The sequence below is a fragment of the Cherax quadricarinatus genome, chromosome 100, assembly GCF_038502225.1.
Source record: "Cherax quadricarinatus isolate ZL_2023a chromosome 100, ASM3850222v1, whole genome shotgun sequence".
Lineage (NCBI taxonomy): Eukaryota > Metazoa > Arthropoda > Malacostraca > Decapoda > Parastacidae > Cherax > Cherax quadricarinatus.
The window spans coordinates 5,344,591-5,363,031 of record NC_091391.1 but is presented as its reverse complement, the minus strand read 5'-3'; the positions used below and the strand labels follow the sequence as shown (position 1 = coordinate 5,363,031).

The 18,441-nt window shown below is 40.2% G+C and overlaps 1 protein-coding gene across 2 annotated transcripts in view; it reads left to right on the top strand.

Moving 5' to 3' along the window:
* The window catches only part of LOC128704639 (cell division cycle protein 16), a 53,003-nt gene that overhangs the window by 25,935 nt on the left and 8,627 nt on the right, over positions 1-18,441 (top strand). Inside the window, exons 5-8 of one of the 2 annotated variants that reach the window (XM_053799739.2) lie at positions 6,983-7,208; positions 10,374-10,453; positions 13,085-13,174; positions 15,154-15,463. In XM_053799739.2, coding sequence (XP_053655714.2) covers positions 6,983-7,208; positions 10,374-10,453; positions 13,085-13,174; positions 15,154-15,463 — 706 coding nt within the window. The remainder of the gene's footprint in view (positions 1-6,982; positions 7,209-10,373; positions 10,454-13,084; positions 13,175-15,153; positions 15,464-18,441) is intronic. The other variant, XM_053799740.2, reaches the window with a different exon arrangement.

Below are 18,441 nucleotides of genomic sequence, written 5' to 3'. Positions count from 1 at the left end.
CAGCCGGTTTGTTGAAAAAAAAAAAAAAAAAAATATATATATATATATATATATATATATATATATATAGGTAGTAGGTTGGTAGACAGCAACCACCCAGGGAGGTACTACCGTCCTGCCAAGTGAGTGTAAAACGAAAGCCTGTAATTGTTTTACATGATGGTAGGATTGCTGGTGTCCTTTTTTCTGTCTCATGAACATGCAAGATTTCAGGTACGTCTTGCTACTTCTACTTACACTTAGGTCACACTACACATACATGTACAAGCACATATATACACACCCCTCTGGGTTTTCTTCTATTTTCTTTCTAGTTCTTATTCTTGTTTATTTCCTCTTATCTCCATGGGGAAGTGGAACAGAATTCTTCCTCCGTAAGCCATGCGTGTTGTAAGAGGCAACTAAAATGCCGGGAGCAAGGGGCTAGTAACCTCTTCTCCTGTATATATTACTAAATGTAAAAGGAGAAACTTTCGTTTTTCCTTTTGGGCCACCCCGCCTCGGTGGGATACGGCCGGTGTGTTGAAAGAAAGAAGATATATATATATATATATATATATATATATATATACAGTGGACCCCCGGTTAACGATTTTAATCCGTGCAAGAGGGCTCATCGTTATGCGAAATAATCGTTATGCGAATGAATTTTCCCCATAAGAAATAATGGAAATAAAATTAATCCGTGCAAGACGCCCAAAAGTATGAAAAAAAATTTTTTTTACCACATGAAATGTTAATTTTAATACACACAAACTGAAAAAGGCATGCACAATTAAATGACACTTACTTTTATTGAAGATCTGGTGATGATTGATGGGATGGGAGGAGGGGAGAGAGTGTGTTAGTGTTTAGAAGGGGAATCCCCTTCCATTAGGACTTGAGGTAGTAAGTCCTTTTCTGGGGTTACTTCCCTTCTTCTTTTAATGCCACTAGGGCCAGCTTCAGAGTCACTGGACTTCTTTCGCACAAGATATCTGTCCATAGTGGCCTGTACCTCTCGTTCCTTTATGACTTGCCTAAAGTGTTTCACAACATTGTCAGTGTAATAATCACCAGCACGGCTTGCAATTGCTGTGTGAGGGTGATTTTCATCCATGAAGGTTTGCACTTCAAGCCACTTTGCACAGATTTCCTTAATCTTTGAAGTAGGCAACTTCTTCAATTTCTCTCTCCCCTCCTCCGAAGCAATTTCCTCAGGTGTGGCCTCTTGCTGTTGAAGTTGATCTAGCAGCTCATCAGTGGTTAGTTCTTCATTGTCCTCCTCCACCAACTCTTCCACATCCTCCCCACTAACCTCCAACCCCAAGGACTTTCCCAATGCCACAATGGATTCCTCAACTGGCACAGGATTCTCAGGGTTAGCCTCAAACCCTTCAAAATCCCTTTTGTCTACACATTCTGGCCACAGTTTCTTCCAAGCAGAGTTCAAGGTCCTCTTTGTCACTTCCTCCCAAGCCTTACCTATAAGGTTTACACAATTGAGGATATTAAAGTGATCTCTCCAAAACTCTCTTAGAGTCAGTTGAGTTTCTGAGGTCATTACAAAGCACCTTTCAAACAGAGCTTTTGTGTACAGTTTCTTGAAGTTGGAAATAACCTGCTGGTCCATGGGCTGCAGGAGAGGAGTGGTATTAGGAGGCAAAAACTTCACCTTAATGAAGCTCATGTCCCCATAAAGTCGCTCTGCCACGTCTGTAGGATGACCAGGGGCATTGTCTAACACCAGGAGGCACTTAAGTTCTAATTTCTTTTCAGTTAGGTAATTTTTCACATTGGGGGCAAATGCATGGTGTAACCAGTTATAGAAAAATTCCCTAGTGACCCATGCCTTACTGTTTGCCCTCCACAGCACACACAAATTATCCTTGAGGACATTCTTTTGCCTGAACGCTCTGGGAGTTTCAGAGTGATACACTAATAAAGGCTTCACTTTGCAATCACCAGTAGCATTGGCACACATCAACAAAGTAAGCCTGTCTTTCATAGGCTTATGTCCTGGGAGTGCCTTTTCCTCCTGAGTAATGTAGGTCCTGCTTGGCATTTTCTTCCAGAACAGGCCTGTTTCATCACAATTAAACACTTGTTCAGGTTTCAGTCCTTCAGTTTCTATGTACTCCTTGAATTCCTGCACATATTTTTCAGCCGCTTTGTGGTCCGAACTGGCAGCCTCACCATGCCTTATCACACTATGGATGCCACTACGCTTCTTAAATCTCTCAAACCAACCTTTGCTGGCCTTAAATTCACTCACATCATCACTAGTTGCAGGCATTTTTTTAATTAAATCCTCATGCAACTTCCTAGCCTTTTCACATATGATCGCTTGAGAGACGCTATCTCCTGCTATCTGTTTTTCATTTATCCACACCAATAAGAGTCTCTCAACATCTTCCATCAATTGCGATCTTTGTTTCGAAAACACAGTTGAACCTTTGGCAAGAACAGCTTCCTTGATTGTCTTTCTGGTGCCCACAATAGTAGCGATGGTTGATTGGGGTTTCTTGTACAGCTTGACTAGGTCGGCTATACGCACTCCACTTTCATACTTATCAATTATCTCTTTCTTCATCTCTATAGTAATTCTTACCCTTTGAGGTGTAGGGTTGGCACTAGAAGCTTTCTTGGGGCCCATGGTCACTTATTTTCCAGAAACAGCACCGAAAATACTGTAATAATACGAAATATTCCGAGTGTATGCTTGGATGTTACCGCGGAGGCTGGCTGGTAAACAATGGGACGGAGCGGCACATGTGAGGCTGGCTGAGGGCACATTGGACGCGTCTCGGACGAAAATCGGTATGCGGGTTTTTAATCGGTATGCGCGGCAAAAATTTTGCGATAAAAGTAATCGTTATGCGGAAAAATCGCTATGCGATGCCATCGTTATGCGGGGGTCCACTGTATATATATATAAGTTCAAGGATTACGTGGAGTAAAATAAAGATTGGATGTGAAAAGTGGGTTATAGTAAGCGTGTATGCACCTGGAGAAGAGAGAAGTGTAGAGGAGAGAGAGAGATTCTGGGAAATGTTGAGTGAATGCATGGGGAGTTTTGAATCAAGTGTGAGAGTAATGGTGGTTGGGGATTTCAATGCTAAAGTGGGTAAAAATTTTATGGAGGGAGTAGTAGGTAATTTTGGGGTGCCAGGGGTAAATGTAAATGGGGAGCCTTTAATTGATCTATGTGTAGAAAGAAATTTGGTAATAAGTAATACATATTTTATGAAAAAGAGGATAAATAAATATACAAGGTATGATGTAGCACGTAATGAAAGTAGTTTGTTAGATTATGTATTGGTGGATTAAAGGTTGATGGGTAGGCTCCAGGATGTACATGTTTATAGAGGGGCAACTGATATATCAGATCATTATTTAGTTGTAGCTACAGTTAGAGTAAGAGGTAGATGGGAAAAGAGGAAGGTGGCAACAACAAGTAAGAGGGAGGTGAAAGTGTATAAACTAAGGGAGGAGGAAGTTCGGGCAAGATATAAGCGACTATTGGCAGAAAGGTGGGCTAGTGCAAAGATGAGTAGTGGGGGGGGGTTGAAGAGGGTTGGAATAGTTTTAAAAATGCAGTATTAGAATGTGGGGCAGAAGTTTGTGGTTATAGGAGGGTGGGGGCAGGAGGAAAGAGGAGTGATTGGTGGAATGATGAAGTAAAGGGTGTGATAAAAGAGAAAAAGGTAGCTTACGAGAGGTTTTTACAAAGCAGAAGTGTTTTAAGAAGAGCAGAGTATATGGAGAGTAAAAGAAAGGTGAAGAGAGTGGTGAGAGAGTGCAAAAGGAGAGCAGATGAAAGAGTGGGAGAGGCACTGTCAAGAAATTTTAATGAAAATAAGAAAAAATTTTGGAGTGAGTTAAACAAGTTAAGAAAGCCTAGGGAAAGTATGGATTTGTCCGTTAAAAACAGAGTAGGGGAGTTAGTAGATGGGGAGAGGGAGGTATTAGGTAGATGGCGAGAATATTTTGAGGAACTTTTAAATGTTGAGGAAGAAAGGGAGGCGGTAATTTCATGCACTGGCCAGGGAGGTATACCATCTTTTAGGAGTGAAGAAGAGCAGAATGTAAGTGTGGTGGAGGTACGTGAGGCATTACGTAGAATGAAAGGGGGTAAAGCAGCTGGAACTGATGGGATCATGACAGAAATGTTAAAAGCAGGGGGGCATATATTGTGTTGGAGTGGTTGGTACTTTTGTTTAATAAATGTATGAAAGAGGGGAAGGTACCTAGGGATTGGCAGAGAGCATGTATAGTCCCTTTATATAAAGGGAAAGGGGACAAAAGAGATTGTAAAAATTATAGAGGAATAAGTTTACTGAGTATACCAGGAAAAGTATACGGTAGGGTTATAATTGAAAGAATTAGAGGTAAGACAGAATGTAGAATTGCGGATGAGCAAGGAGGCTTCAGAGTGGGTAGAGGATGTGTAGATCAAGTGTTTACATTGAAGCATATATGTGAACAGTATTTAGATAAAGGTAGGGAAGTTTTTATTGCATTTATGGATTTAGAAAAGGCATATGATAGAGTGGATAGAGGAGCAATGTGGCAGATGTTGCAAGTTTATGGAATAGGTGGTAAGTTACTAAATGCTGTAAAGAGCTTTTATGAGGATAGTGAGGTTCAGGTTAGGGTGTGTAGAAGAGAGGGAGAATACTTCCCGGTAAATGTAGGTCTTAGACAGGGATGTGTAATGTCACCAGGGTTGTTTAATATATTTATAGGTGGGGTTGCAAAAGAAGTAAATGCTAGGGTGTTCGGGAGAGGGGTGGGATTAAATTATGGGGAATCAAATTCAAAATGGGAATTGACACAGTTACTTTTTGCTGATGATACTGTGCTTATGGGAGATTCTAAAGAAAAATTACAAAGGTTAGTGGATGAGTTTGAGAATGTGTGTAAAGGTAGAAAGTTGAAAGTGAACATAGAAAAGAGTAAGGTGATGAGGGTATCAAATGATTTAGATAAAGAAAAATTGGATATCAAATTGGGGAGGAGGAGTATGGAAGAAGTGAATGTTTTCAGATACTTGGGAGTTGACGTGTCGGCGGATGGATTTATGAAGGATGAGGTTAATCATAGAATTGATGAGGGAAAAAAGGTGAGTGGTGCGTTGAGGTATATGTGGAGTCAAAAAACGTTATCTATGGAGGCAAAGAAGGGAATGTATGAAAGTATAGTAGTACCAACACTCTAATATGGATGTGAAGCTTGGGTGGTAAATGCAGCAGCGAGGTGACGGTTGGAGGCAGTGGAGATTTCCTGTTTAAGGGCAATGTGTGGTGTAAATATTATGCAGAAAATTCGGAGCGTGGAAATTAGGAAAAGGTGTGGAGTTAATAAAAGTATTAGTCAGAGGGCAGAAGAGGGGTTGTTGAGGTGGTTTGGTCATTTAGAGAGAATGGATCAAAGTAGAATGACATGGAAAGCATATAAATCTATAGGGGAAGGAAGGCGGGGTAGGGGTCGTCCTCGAAAGGGTTGGAGAGAGGGGGTAAAGGAGGTTTTGTGGGCAAGGGGCTTGGACTTCCAGCAAGCGTGCGTGAGCGTGTTAGATAGGAGTGAATGGAGACGAATGGTACTTGGGACCTGACGATCTGTTGGAGTGTGAGCAGGGTAATATTTAGTGAAGGGATTCAGGGAAACCGGTTATTTTCATATAGTCGGACTTGAGTCCTGGAAATGGGAAGTACAATGCCTGCACTTTAATTAAAGGAGGGGTTTGGGATATTGGCGGTTTGGAGGGATATGCTGTGTATCTTTATATGCGTATGCTTCTAGACTGTTGTATTCTGAGCACCTCTGCAAAAACAGTGATAATGTGCGAGTGTGGTGAAAGTGTTGAATGATGATGAAAGTATTTTCTTTATGGGGATTTTCTTTCTTTTTTGGGTCACCCTGCCTCGGTGGGAGACGGCCGACTTGTTAAAAAAAAAAATATATATATTCTTTCTTTCAACAAACCGGCCGTATCCCACCAAGGCGGGGTGGCCCAAAAGGAAAAATGAAAGTTTCTCCTTTTACATTTAGTAATATATACAGGAGAAGGGGTTACTAGCCCCTTGCTCCCGGCATTTTAGTCGGCTCTTACAACACGCACAGCTTACGGAGGAAGAATTCTGTTCCACTTCCCCATGGAGATAAGAGGAAATAAACAAGAACTAGAAAGAAAATAGAAGAAAACCAAGATGGGTGTGTACATATATGTTTGTACATGTATGTGTAGTGTGACCTAAGTGTCAGTAGAAGTATCAAGACGTACCTGAAATCTTGCATGTTTATGAGACAGAAAAAAAGACACCAGCAATCCTACCATCATGTAAAACAATTACAGGCTTCCATTTTACACTCACTTGGCAGGACGGTAGTACCTCCCTGGGCGGTTGCTGTCTACCAACCCACTACCTATAGATATATATATATCTATCTTTCACATTACACTAACAGCCCACACATAGGAGAAGGTATGATGATGTTTTGGTCTGACTTTAATTAATAACTAATCACACACCAGTTAATAGTACAAGTTGAACCGAAACATCGTCATAAATTTCTTTCTCCTTTGTGCGGGTTATTTGTGTATTGTTCCAGTCACGGTATTCTGCCTTTTTGTTCTTTAAATCTTGCGTTCCTAAGACCAAATGAGTACGTCGCTAAGTGAGGATAGGCTATGCATTAGAAAATACAGTGGACCCCCGATTTACGATATTGTTTCATTCCATAAGTATGTTCAGGTGCCATTACTGACCGAATTTGTTCCCATAAGGAATGTTGTGAATTAGATTAGTCTATTTCAGACCCCCAAACATACACATACAAATGCACTTACATAAATACACTTACATAATTGGTCGCATTGGGAGCTGATGGTAAACCGGGGGTCCACTGTACAGTATTTTGTAAATCTTTTTTAAAAGTTAAAATGTTTGTATCAAAACTAATTATTTTTTTAAAGTGAGGGTTCTTGTTTTTCTTGCAGAAAAGGATCTCCTGTCGTCCCTTCCACTCTCCCAGAGTTGCAGTGAGGCAGAGAGTGCAATAGTATTGGCCGTGTACGAAACGAGAGTGAATAAATACAGCTCTCCTAGTGAGCCGCTGACGCAGCCAGCAGCTCCCCTGGCGTCTAATGCCGACTTTATCACGGCGCAAGCCGAAAAACTCTACTATAACTGCAATTTTGCTCAGTGTTACCGATTAACGCAAGAGTTAGTATGCAGAACAACCACTGTAAAAAGTATAGTAAACTTCCAAGTATTTTCATAATTTCTCACATTATGAAGGAACTGTAAGAAATAATAAAAACGCTCGGAAATTCACTATTTTCACAGTTGTTGTTCTGTTTATTGTAATATCACCTGTTTACTGTGATCTTATTGCAAGAGTTAGTATATATGAAAAAAAAAATTGATTTTTGTTTAGGTAATGTAATTCTTGTGACCTTCAAGTGTAGAGATGAGTTTGTAAAGCTCTGGGGTCAGCATCTAACTTTTCAACTGTGCCCATTATGGTTTCAAACCCAACCTGTTCTGTGGTTTGCAGTTGTGTTATTACGATTTCATGAGTCGTTTCTTATTTTCCATTAATGTTTTTCTATATGTTTACCTTCAATATTTTCAAATAACATTTCTCTGGATATTCCAATGGTTTTTTTTGATCACAGGAAGATGCCTTAATAAACAAGAAAAAAAAGTCATAATTTTATTGATTGTTTTCATGTTACTAAATATAAAAAAAAGAAGAACTTTGGGTTCTTCTTCTTCAGGTCACACTGACTTGGTGGGAGACCGCCAGTCTGATAAAAAAAAATTTTTTTCATAAATCAGTGCCTTAAATATAACAAGTTCTACTATAATAGTGATGATAATGGTTATGTACAAGGCGTACAGACCGTAGCTGACATCGTGCTACGGTCGAACCTTGGTGTACAACCACCGCCCTACTCGAACAAAGCTCAGCATTCGACCAAACAAATACAACCTGCCAGAACTTCACTGTAAACTATATCGTGTTTCTTCACATTTTTGGTGTTGTTTTTGTATTATTTGTATAAATAAGTCTCCATGGGGCCTGCGAAGATTAGTGATAACAGCCAACCAAACAGAAAATTGGTTGGGAAGAACTTGTTCGATACTCAAATGGAGCGGCACTCGAACAGCCTTCTGGAATGAATTAAGGTTGCATACCAAGGTTTTACTGTATATAGACAGCCCCTTGTTATGCAGAGCATTTCGAGCAAATAAGGTCAGTTTTGTCCCCAGGATGCGACCCACACCGGTCGACTAACACTTGGGTATCTGTTTTACTGCTAGGTGAACATTAACAGCAGGTGCCTTAACGAAATACAGTGGTACCCTAGTTTCAAACTGCTCCCAACTCGAAGAATTATGTAAGTGTATTTGTGTAAGTGCGTTTGTAAGTGTATTTTTGGGGGTACTTTTTTGGGGGTCTGAGCTGTATAGCCCTTGTGGCTTAGCACTTCTTTTTTATTTATTATTATTTTTTATTATCACACTGGCCGATTCCCACCAAGGCAGGGTGGCCCGAAAAAGAAAAACTTTCACCATCATTCACTCCATCACTGTCTTGCCAGAAGGGTGCTTTACACTACAGTTTTTAAACTGCAACATTAACACCCCTCTTTCAGAGTGCAGGCACTGTACTTCCCATCTCCAGGACTCAAGTCCGGCCTGCCAGTTTCCCTGAATCCCTTCATAAATGTTACTTTGCTCACACTCCAACAGCACGTCAAGTATTAAAAACCATTTGTCTCCATTCACTCCTATCAAACACGCTCACGCATGCTTGCTGGAAGTCCAAGCCCCTCGCACACAAAACCTCCTTTACCCCCTCCCTCCAACCTTTCCTAGGCCGACCCCTACCCCGCCTTCCTTCCACTACAGACTGATACACTCTTGAAGTCATTCTGTTTCGCTCCATTCTCTCTACATGTCCGAACCACCTCAACAACCCTTCCTCAGCCCTGTGGACAACAGTTTTGGTAATCCCGCACCTTCTCCTAACTTCCAAACTACGAATTCTCTGCATTATATTCACACCACACATTGCCCTCAGACATGACATCTCCACTGCCTCCAGCCTTCTCCTCGCTGCAACATTCATCACCCATGCTTCACACCCATATAAGAGCGTTGGTAAAACTATACTCTCATACATTCCCCTCTTTGCCTCCAAGGACAAAGTTCTTTGTCTCCACAGACTCCTAAGTGCACCACTCACTCTTTTTCCCTCATCAATTCTATGATTCACCTCATCTTTCATAGACCCATCTGCTGACACGTCCACTCCCAAATATCTGAATACGTTCACCTCCTCCATACTCTCTCCCTCCAATCTGATATTCAATCTTTCATCACCTAATCTTTTTGTTATCCTCATAACCTTACTCTTTCCTGTATTCACCTTTAATTTTCTTCTTTTGCACACCCTACCAAATTCATCCACCAATCTCTGCAACTTCTCTTCAGAATCTCCTAAGAGCACAGTGTCATCAGCAAAGAGCAGCTGTGACAACTCCCACTTTGTGTGTGATTCTTTATCTTTTAACTCCATGCCTCTTGCCAAGACCCTCGCATTTACTTCTCTTACAACCCCATCTATAAATATATTAAACAACCACGGTGACATCACACATCCTTGTCTAAGGCCTACTTTTACTGGGAAAAAATTTCCCTCTTTCCTACATACTCTAACTTGAGCCTCACTATCCTCGTAAAAACTCTTCACTGCTTTCACTAACCTACCTCCTACACCATACACCTGCAACATCTGCCACATTGCCCCCCTATCCACCCTGTCATACTGTTCACTTATATGTTTCACTGTAAACACCTGGTCCACACACCCCTTTTTGATTATAATAATAATAATTTGGGGGTCTGAAACGGACTAATTTAATTTACATTATTCCTTATGGGAACAAATTTGTTCGGTATTGGCACTTGGACAGCCATCTGGAATGAAATAAGTTCGAAACTCAGGGTGCCACTGTACCTCCTAATGTTTTCCCTCATACCAGGGATCGAACCCCAGACCTCAATGTGTGAGCTGAGTGGAACAGAGTTCTTCCTCTGTAAGTCATGTGTGTTATAAGAGGCAACTAAAATGCCGGGAGCAAGGGGCTAGTAACCTCCTCTCCTGTATACATTACTAAGTTTAAAGAGAGAAACTCTCTTTTTTCTTTTTTATGTCACCTTGCCTTGGTGGGAGATGGCTGGTTTGTTAAAAAAAAATAAGTTCTTGGATACGAAGTTTAAGCCAGAAGGCCCTTGATTTGTAGTGAGAAAGATGCATATAAGTTATAGTGATTCACTGAATCATTCATAATATAACATACAGGAATTTCTTTGCAGAGTACTGAAGAAAGATCCGTATCACACTGGTTGTCTGCCTATACATGTTTCTTGTCTAGTGGAACTCAAGCAGTCTAATAGTAAGTATCTACTAAAGACTTTATACTTGATATTGCAATACATCTGTATCTCAACCTTTTTTGTTTAATGTTAAGTGCTAAACTCAATGGGCTAAGTGCTAAACTCCGTCTACTGGGCGGGAGACAGATGTGTTTTCTTGGCCTGTAATTTCTGATTCTTTTTTGTTTTATTTTTATATAACCCGATGTCTTTTATGGGACAGTAAAGTCTGTATATTATGGTAAGTGTTCATTGTATTCTTCCTCCGTAAGCCATGTGTGTCATAAGAGGCAACTAAAATGCCAGGAGCAAGGGACTAGTAACCCCTTCTGTATACATTACTAAATATATAAAGAGAAACTTTTGTTTTTCTTTTTGGGCCGCCCCGCCTCAGTGGGAGACAGCCAGTGTGTTGAAAGAAGAAAGAGTTCATTGTGTGTTACTTTGATTTTCTCAGGATTCTTGTTCAATTTCAGTATCTTCTAAACAGTTAGTGTCAGATTTTGTACTATACTGTGCCTGCACTCTGAAGGACAAATAAAGATGTTACAGTTTGGAGTGCCACCTGAACTGTAGTGTCAGCACCCTTCTGCTAAGACATGAGTGAACGATAGGTAAGGTTTGTCAGGAAACTGGATAAGTGTTTCCTGGTGCAGGTCTTAGTCATATGATGACCCACAGCTGGAGCTTTTGGTCATCTGAGCAAGGCCTTCCACTGGCTTACCCCTCCACCACAGATGAATATCCTGCTAGTGTGGCCACGATGAACTTTAGCTCAAGTCCCCTGAAAACCTCCACCGTGTTTACAATCGTGTTATTACAATTTCATGAATCGTAGATACTGCGTTTAATTCAGATGCTTTATGAACAAAAACAGTGGAACACTTGACACATATAAGTCAGCATCCTGCATATGGTGTTATGGTAACATTTGATGGCAGCCATCAAGTGTACCATGTGTATTTCCTGACGAATAAAACACATGCAACACTTGGATCTTAGTAAGGCTTTTGATAGAGACTTTTTTGGTGCTATCCTTTGCAGTTTACACATATGTTACTATGTGTAATAAGATCACAGGAAACATGATATCACAGTATGCAGAAATAACTACTGTGAAAAATAGTGAATTTCCAGGTGCTTGGAAATTCACTATTCTTTTCACAGTAGTTATTTTGCATGTTACTGTGTATGATGATTGTACTTATGTGTACCTGTACCTGAATAAACTTAGAGCCAACACAGACCCAGTTATCAAGATACGTCAACTCTCTCCATAATTCATTCTTCAGGTTTTACATATAATCAGTGAAGGGTTGTCCATAGGAGCTGCAGTCCCCCCAGATGCTCACTGCCAGACACATTACTTCATCAACCCTACGCTAAAATAATTTGCAACTGACAAATCTATTACAGGAAAAATTTGTTGTATGTTGTTTTCAATATATTTGTAAGCGAATTTTTATTTTTTTTTTTGTTGAAACGAGATAAAAAATGATTAAAATTAGAAGTTTGATGCGGTACAATAGTATAGGTATTACTGGCACTACGAGCCGCCACTGCATATAACGTTTCAATACTTTGACTTTTTCTTAATATTATTTGAGTTTGTTGTTTACGATATTTACTGTAGCAAGTGGCTGGTAACCCCTTTTCCTGTATAAATTACTAAATTTAAAAAGAGAAACTTTTGTTTTTGTTTTTGGGTCACCCTGTCTTGGTGGGATACAGCCAGTTTGTTGAAAGAAGAAGAATATTTACCATATTTTCCAGCGTATAAGTTGCTTCTTTTTTCCCACAAAAAATCTTGGAAAATGAGCCTGCACCTTATATGCTCAAGGTCAGAGTCAAGGGTAGACTTTGTGTTGCACTTTACCATAAAGTAAGAGGGTAATTAACCCTTGAATGTGATTACTGATTTACTGTTATGATACTTGTGTTGTGCGTCTTATATGCCGGAAAGTGTGGTACAGAAGTCACCTCTTATCTGCAGGGAAACGTTCGTAGACTTACCGTGGATACCTGAAATGGTAGATAATAGCGAACCCTATACATAATTCTTTTTACTATTTTTTTTCTTTCAGCAAATTGGCCATATCCCACCAAGACAGGGTGGCCTAAAAAGGGAAAAACAAAAGTTTCTCTTTTTAACTTCAGTAACATATATAGGAGAAGGGGTTACTAGCCTGTTGCTCCTGGCATTTTAGTCGCCTCTTATGACACTCATGGCTTACGGAGGAAGAATTCTCTTCCACCTCCCCATGGAGAAATTCTTTTTCGTTTACATATATAACTTTGAAAGTTCCTTGATAATGAGAGAAATCATGAAAGCACTTGGAATTTTACTGTTTTTTCACATTGCTAATTCTACATATCTGTGATAAAGTTTAATTAATAAATAATTCATAACAAGTGGAGAATTAGCACTGATTGGCAGCACTTCACGGGTTTTTTTTTAGGCTTTGAAGAACTGTCACCTTCTCTACTTTTGTGCTTTGGGGCCATTATTACCATTATTATGCAAAATTAGGGGTTATTCTTGGGCTGCAATAAACCACAGAAACCGAATCCACAGATACGAGGGCTCTACCATACTCAGATTTTCTTGACAAGTGTATAGCTTTTTTATTAACCTTAATATTTCTTTGCAGCATTGTTTCTGCTGGCCCATAAATTGGTGGATTTGTACCCTGAAAGTGCACTTGCTTGGTTTGCTGTTGGCTGTTATTATTATCTCATAGGTAACTATATGTTGCAATTTTTGAGCTGTAGTATTGGCATGCCTCTGGCAAGACGGTGATAGAGTGAGTGACGATAAAAGTGTCTCTTCTTTTTTTGGATCACCCCGCCTCCGTGGGAAACGACCGATGTGTTAAAAAAAAATATGGTAACTGTGTCACGACTCAAAAATTCAGTAAATCTTCGATATAGTGGACTAATGGGAAAGGGGGTAACAGGTGGCACGACTCAAAACTTCAGTAAATCTTCGATATAGTGGACTAATGGGAAAGGGGGTAACAGGTGGCTGGTAATAGTGATTGTCGTGGGTAGAAACAAGATTGTTTGCCATGATTGTTACATTTATTAAACACATTTAAAATTTTTATTTCTTTGTCTTTTTTCTTTCTTTCAACGTACCAGCCGTATCCCACTGAGGTCGGGTGGCCCAAAAGGAAAAACAAAATTTTTTGTATAGTATACAAACTATAGCTTACATGTAATAAAGTATTATTAATAAAAAAGCCACTAACATACATGAGCATTTCCCGCAGACTGATCTTAATGCTTACACAATACTTGAGAGGCACGTAAGTTGCCCCCCCCAAACATACACGTCTTCTAACATCACGCATTCATTCGTTATGCGGGGGTCCACTGTACTTGAGAGGCACGTAAGTTGCCCCGTCTTCTAACACCACGTTCATTTTCCACTATAATCTACCTTGTTCATAATTACTATTGCATTTGCTTTGTCTGTTTTGTAAGGTGAAGTCCGGGATCTTTCTTTACTTCAGGTCTCTGCAACACAATTGTCCTCGAAGATTTGTCAAGTTATATCATGAATTAAGGAAAGATCCTGGACTTCACCTTATGAAACAGACAAAGAAAATGTGATGGTAATTATGGACAAGAAGGAGGGGTGTTAATGTTGCAGTTTAAAAACTGTAGTGTAAAGCACTCTTCTGGCAAGACAGTGATGGAGTGAATGATGGTGAAAGTTTTTCTTTTTCGGGCCACCCTGCCTGGGTGGGAATCGGCCAGTGTGATAATAAAAAAAATAAAAAATAATAAATAGATTATAGTAGATAAATGAACATGTTATTAGAAGACGGGGAACTTACGTCCCCCTTAAAATTAGACATAGGTTATGGAGTGCAAATTTTAACTGTATATTATTACAAAAAAAAAAACTGGTAAAAATTCATAGTAGAGGTAGCAAAAAAATTTTTACATCAGACAGTTGTTTAACCACTGAACTCCATCAGTTATTTCTTCATCAGTTAACCCAGTAAATTCTGTCTTGTATTTCTGTCTTGTATTTCTGTCTTGTATTTCTGTCTTGTATTTCTGTCTTGTATTTCTGTCTTGTATTTCTGTCTTGTATTTCTGTCTTGTATTTCTGTCTTGTATTTCTGTCTTGTATTTCTGTCTTGTATTTCTGTCTTGTATTCCTGTCTTGTATTTCTGTCTTGTATTTCTGTCTTGTATTTCTGTCTTGTATTTCTGTCTTGTATTTCTGTCTTGTATTTCGGTAAATTTGAAGGTCTTATATGCTCAGTTGCCCTGGACTGATATTTTTTTTTTTTTCCAACAAGTCGGTCGTCTCCCACCGAGGCAGGGTGACCCAAAAAAGAAAGAAAATCCCCAAAAAGAAAATACTTTCATCATCATTCAACACTTTCACCACACTCACACATTATCACTGCTTTTTCAGAGGTGCTCAGAATACAACAGTTTAGAAGCATATACGTATAAAGATACACAACATATCCCTCCAAACTGCCAATATCCCAAACCCCTCCTTTAAAGTGCAGACATTGTACTTCCCATTTCCAGGACTCAAGTCCGACTATATGAAAATAACCGGTTTCCCTGAATCCCTTCACTGGACTGATATATAATAATAAATTTATTTGTTAGTAATCAATAAATTGAAATATTTACTTTTTGTATTGTTCCAGTTATGATATTGTGCTTTTTTTGTTCTTTTTTGTCCTAGGTAAGAATGAGCAGGCCCGCCGGTACTTGAGTAAAGCAACAGCGCTAGACAGAGTGTTTGGGCCAGCCTGGATAGCATATGGCCACTCATTTGCGGCCGAGAATGAGCACGACCAAGCTATGGCCGCTTACTTCAAGGCGGCTCAGCTTATGAAAGGCTGTCATCTTCCGCTGTTGTATATTGGTATGGAATATGGCCTTACAAACAACCCGAAGTTTGCAGAGAAGTTCTTCAAGGAGGCTTTAGAAATAGCGCCGGAAGATCCATTTGTCTTGCATGAGCTCGGAGTCGTAGCTTTCAGCAATCAAGAGTGAGCACAACAATAGTTATGTTACACAGATAATTCTCACATAGATGTTTCAGTCCAAGATGTTTTGGTCTGACTTGGATCATTTACAGTCACGCTAGCACAAGAGAGTGAATTAGTGTGACTTTGTAAATGGTCCAAGATGGACCGAAACGTCATTGTAAGTTCCTCTCTCCTATGTGTGGGTTATTTGTGTATTGTTCCAGTCACATTATTATTCCTTTTTGTTCTTTGAGAGATAAAGTTTTACATCTCCATGGAGAAGTGAAAAAGAATTCTTCCTCCATAAGCCGTGTGTGTCGTAAGAGACGACTAAAATGCCGGGAGCAAGAGGCTAGTAACCTCTTCTCCTGTATACATTACTAATTTTAAAAAGAAAAACTTTTGTTTTTCTTTTTGTGGGATATGGCCGATTTGTTGGAAAAACAAAACTTTTGATTAGATACAGGTTGAGTGGTAAATTTTAATTAGGTATTATTACGGTAGAGAGGTAGCAAAGAATATTACATTTAGTATAACTCACAAACTCCTGAGTAGCGTCACCAAAGCTAAAACCTCGTATAACTTTAAAAATAGGTTAGACAAGTACATGAATGAGTGTGAGTTGGGCCTTCCTAGCATGGGCTAGTAGTTCTGCTGCAGTGATCCTTCTTAAGTTAGAAAAAACTGACTTAGTAGTACAGTGGACCCCCGGTTAACGATATTTTTTCACTCCAGAAGTATGTTTAGGTGCCAGTACTGACCGAATTTGTTCCCATAAGAAATATTGTGAAGTAGATTAGTCCAGTTCAGACCCCCAAACATACACATACAAACGCACTTACATAAATACACTTACATAATTGGTCGCATTCGGAGGTAATCGTTATGCGGGGGTCCACTGTACTCTTGACTCACATACTGAGTGATTATGGTTTAATCCCTGGTACAGGTACAAAAGCTGGTCATGTTCATCCCCTCAAGGAAGACTCCTTGATGCTGGTGAGGGGCTCATGATCTAGGGAATTGGATCTGCACTCCAGTTCCCTGAATTAAGCCTGAATACCTTCCACATTCCCCACCACAGGAGCTGCATAATCCTACAGGTTTAGCACTCCCCCTTGATTATAATAATAATAATGGGCATGTTTCTTAAGCCTCCTGCCCCTGTTCACCTAGTAATAGGCAGGTACCTGGGTGTTAGTTCACTGGTTTGGGTGGCATCCTGGGGGTGGTAGTATACCTTAGATCAGGGTGGGCAAACTGTGGCCCGCAGGCCACATATGGCCCACCGAAGGTTTTCATGTGGCCTCCCCAAAATCAAGTCACATACTTACGTATATGCAACTTAATGAGCAAAACTTTGTTCATTTTCCTCTGTTGAAAACACGAGCTGTTAGACAAGCATTATCAGGCAAGTACAGTTCCCAGCTGATAGCACTAAAAAGTTTGAACAATAAAATGGTATAAAATACCGACAGGTTGTTATTCCAGACAATGGAACAATACTCTTCTCCAGACTGAGGGACTGACCACCTCAAAACTTTAAGGGTGATGGACTGATTACATCGTCTTCAAGTCTCTTCTGCTTCTATCAACTTTGCTGTACTCGACTGAAGAAGCCTACTGTGTAGGCGAAACGTTTCGAAATAAAAGATACCTAACTGTTGCATATGTGTCTTACCTAAACAACTAAAAAATTTACCCGCCCCTGCCTTAGAGCTGGGCTTGTAAAACTGATGTGTAGACAAAACTGCCTAGTTAATAACTTTCAGAAAGAATAAGGTTAAAGGAGATCCCTGGGCACAAAGAATAAGGTTAAAGGAGATCCCTGGGCACAGCACTTTATTTTTTTTTTTTATTATCACACTGGCCGATTCCCACCAAGGCAGGGTGGCCCGAAAAAGAAAAAACTTTCACCATCATTCACTCCATCACTGTCTTGCCAGAAGGGTGCTTTACACTACAGTTTTTAAACTGCAACATTAACACCCCTCCTTCAGAGTGCAGACACTGTACTTCCCATCTCCAGGACTCGAGTCCGGCCTGCCGGTTTCCCTGAACCCGTTCATAAACGTTTATGAAGGGGTTCAGGGAAACCGGCAGGCCGGACTTGAGTCCTGGAGATGGGAAGTACAGCACTTTATGCCCAAAAAATGTACAATATGGTCGGGCCCTGCTGTTGCAGCAGGCTAGGTTCTGGGCTATGTACATGGTTGCATTTACAGTGATTTCTGTATACCTTTAATTTCTTCTGTGGAAGACATTGAGCAATGATGCCAAATCCTGTGTATCTCACTTGAATTTAGGACAGAAAACACCATCTCCAGCTGAGGCAGAGTGACCCAGAGAAGCAAACGCATTCACCATTATATATATTAGATTGCCATCTTGTCAAGTGTGTGCCAGTGTAATTAGAGTATCCTTCAATTGTAACATCCTCACTCATCCTTCAGAGTGTAGGTACTGTACTTCCCACCTCCAGAATTGTAACATCCTCACTCATCCTTCAGAGTACAGGTACTGTACTTCCCACCTCCAGAATTGTAACATCCTCACTCATCCTTCAGAGTACAGGTACTGTACTTCCCACCTCCAGAACTGTAACTGTATTCCTCAGAATTGTAGCTCATCCTTCAGAGTACAGGTACTGTACTTCCCACCTCCAGAATTGTAACATCCTCACTCATCCTTCAGAGTACAGGTACTGTACTTCCCACCTCCAGAATTGTAACATCCTCACTCATCCTTCAGAGTACAGGTACTGTACTTCCCACCTCCAGAATTGTAACATCCTCACTCATCCTTCAGAGTACAGGTACTGTACTTCCCACCTCCATAACTGTAACATCCTTACTCATCCTTCAGAGTACAGGTACTGTACTTCCCACCTCCAGAATTGTAACATCCTCACTCATCCTTCAGAGTACAGGTACTATACTTCCCACCTCCAGAATTGTAACATCCTCACTCATCCTTCAGAGTACAGGTACTGTACTTCC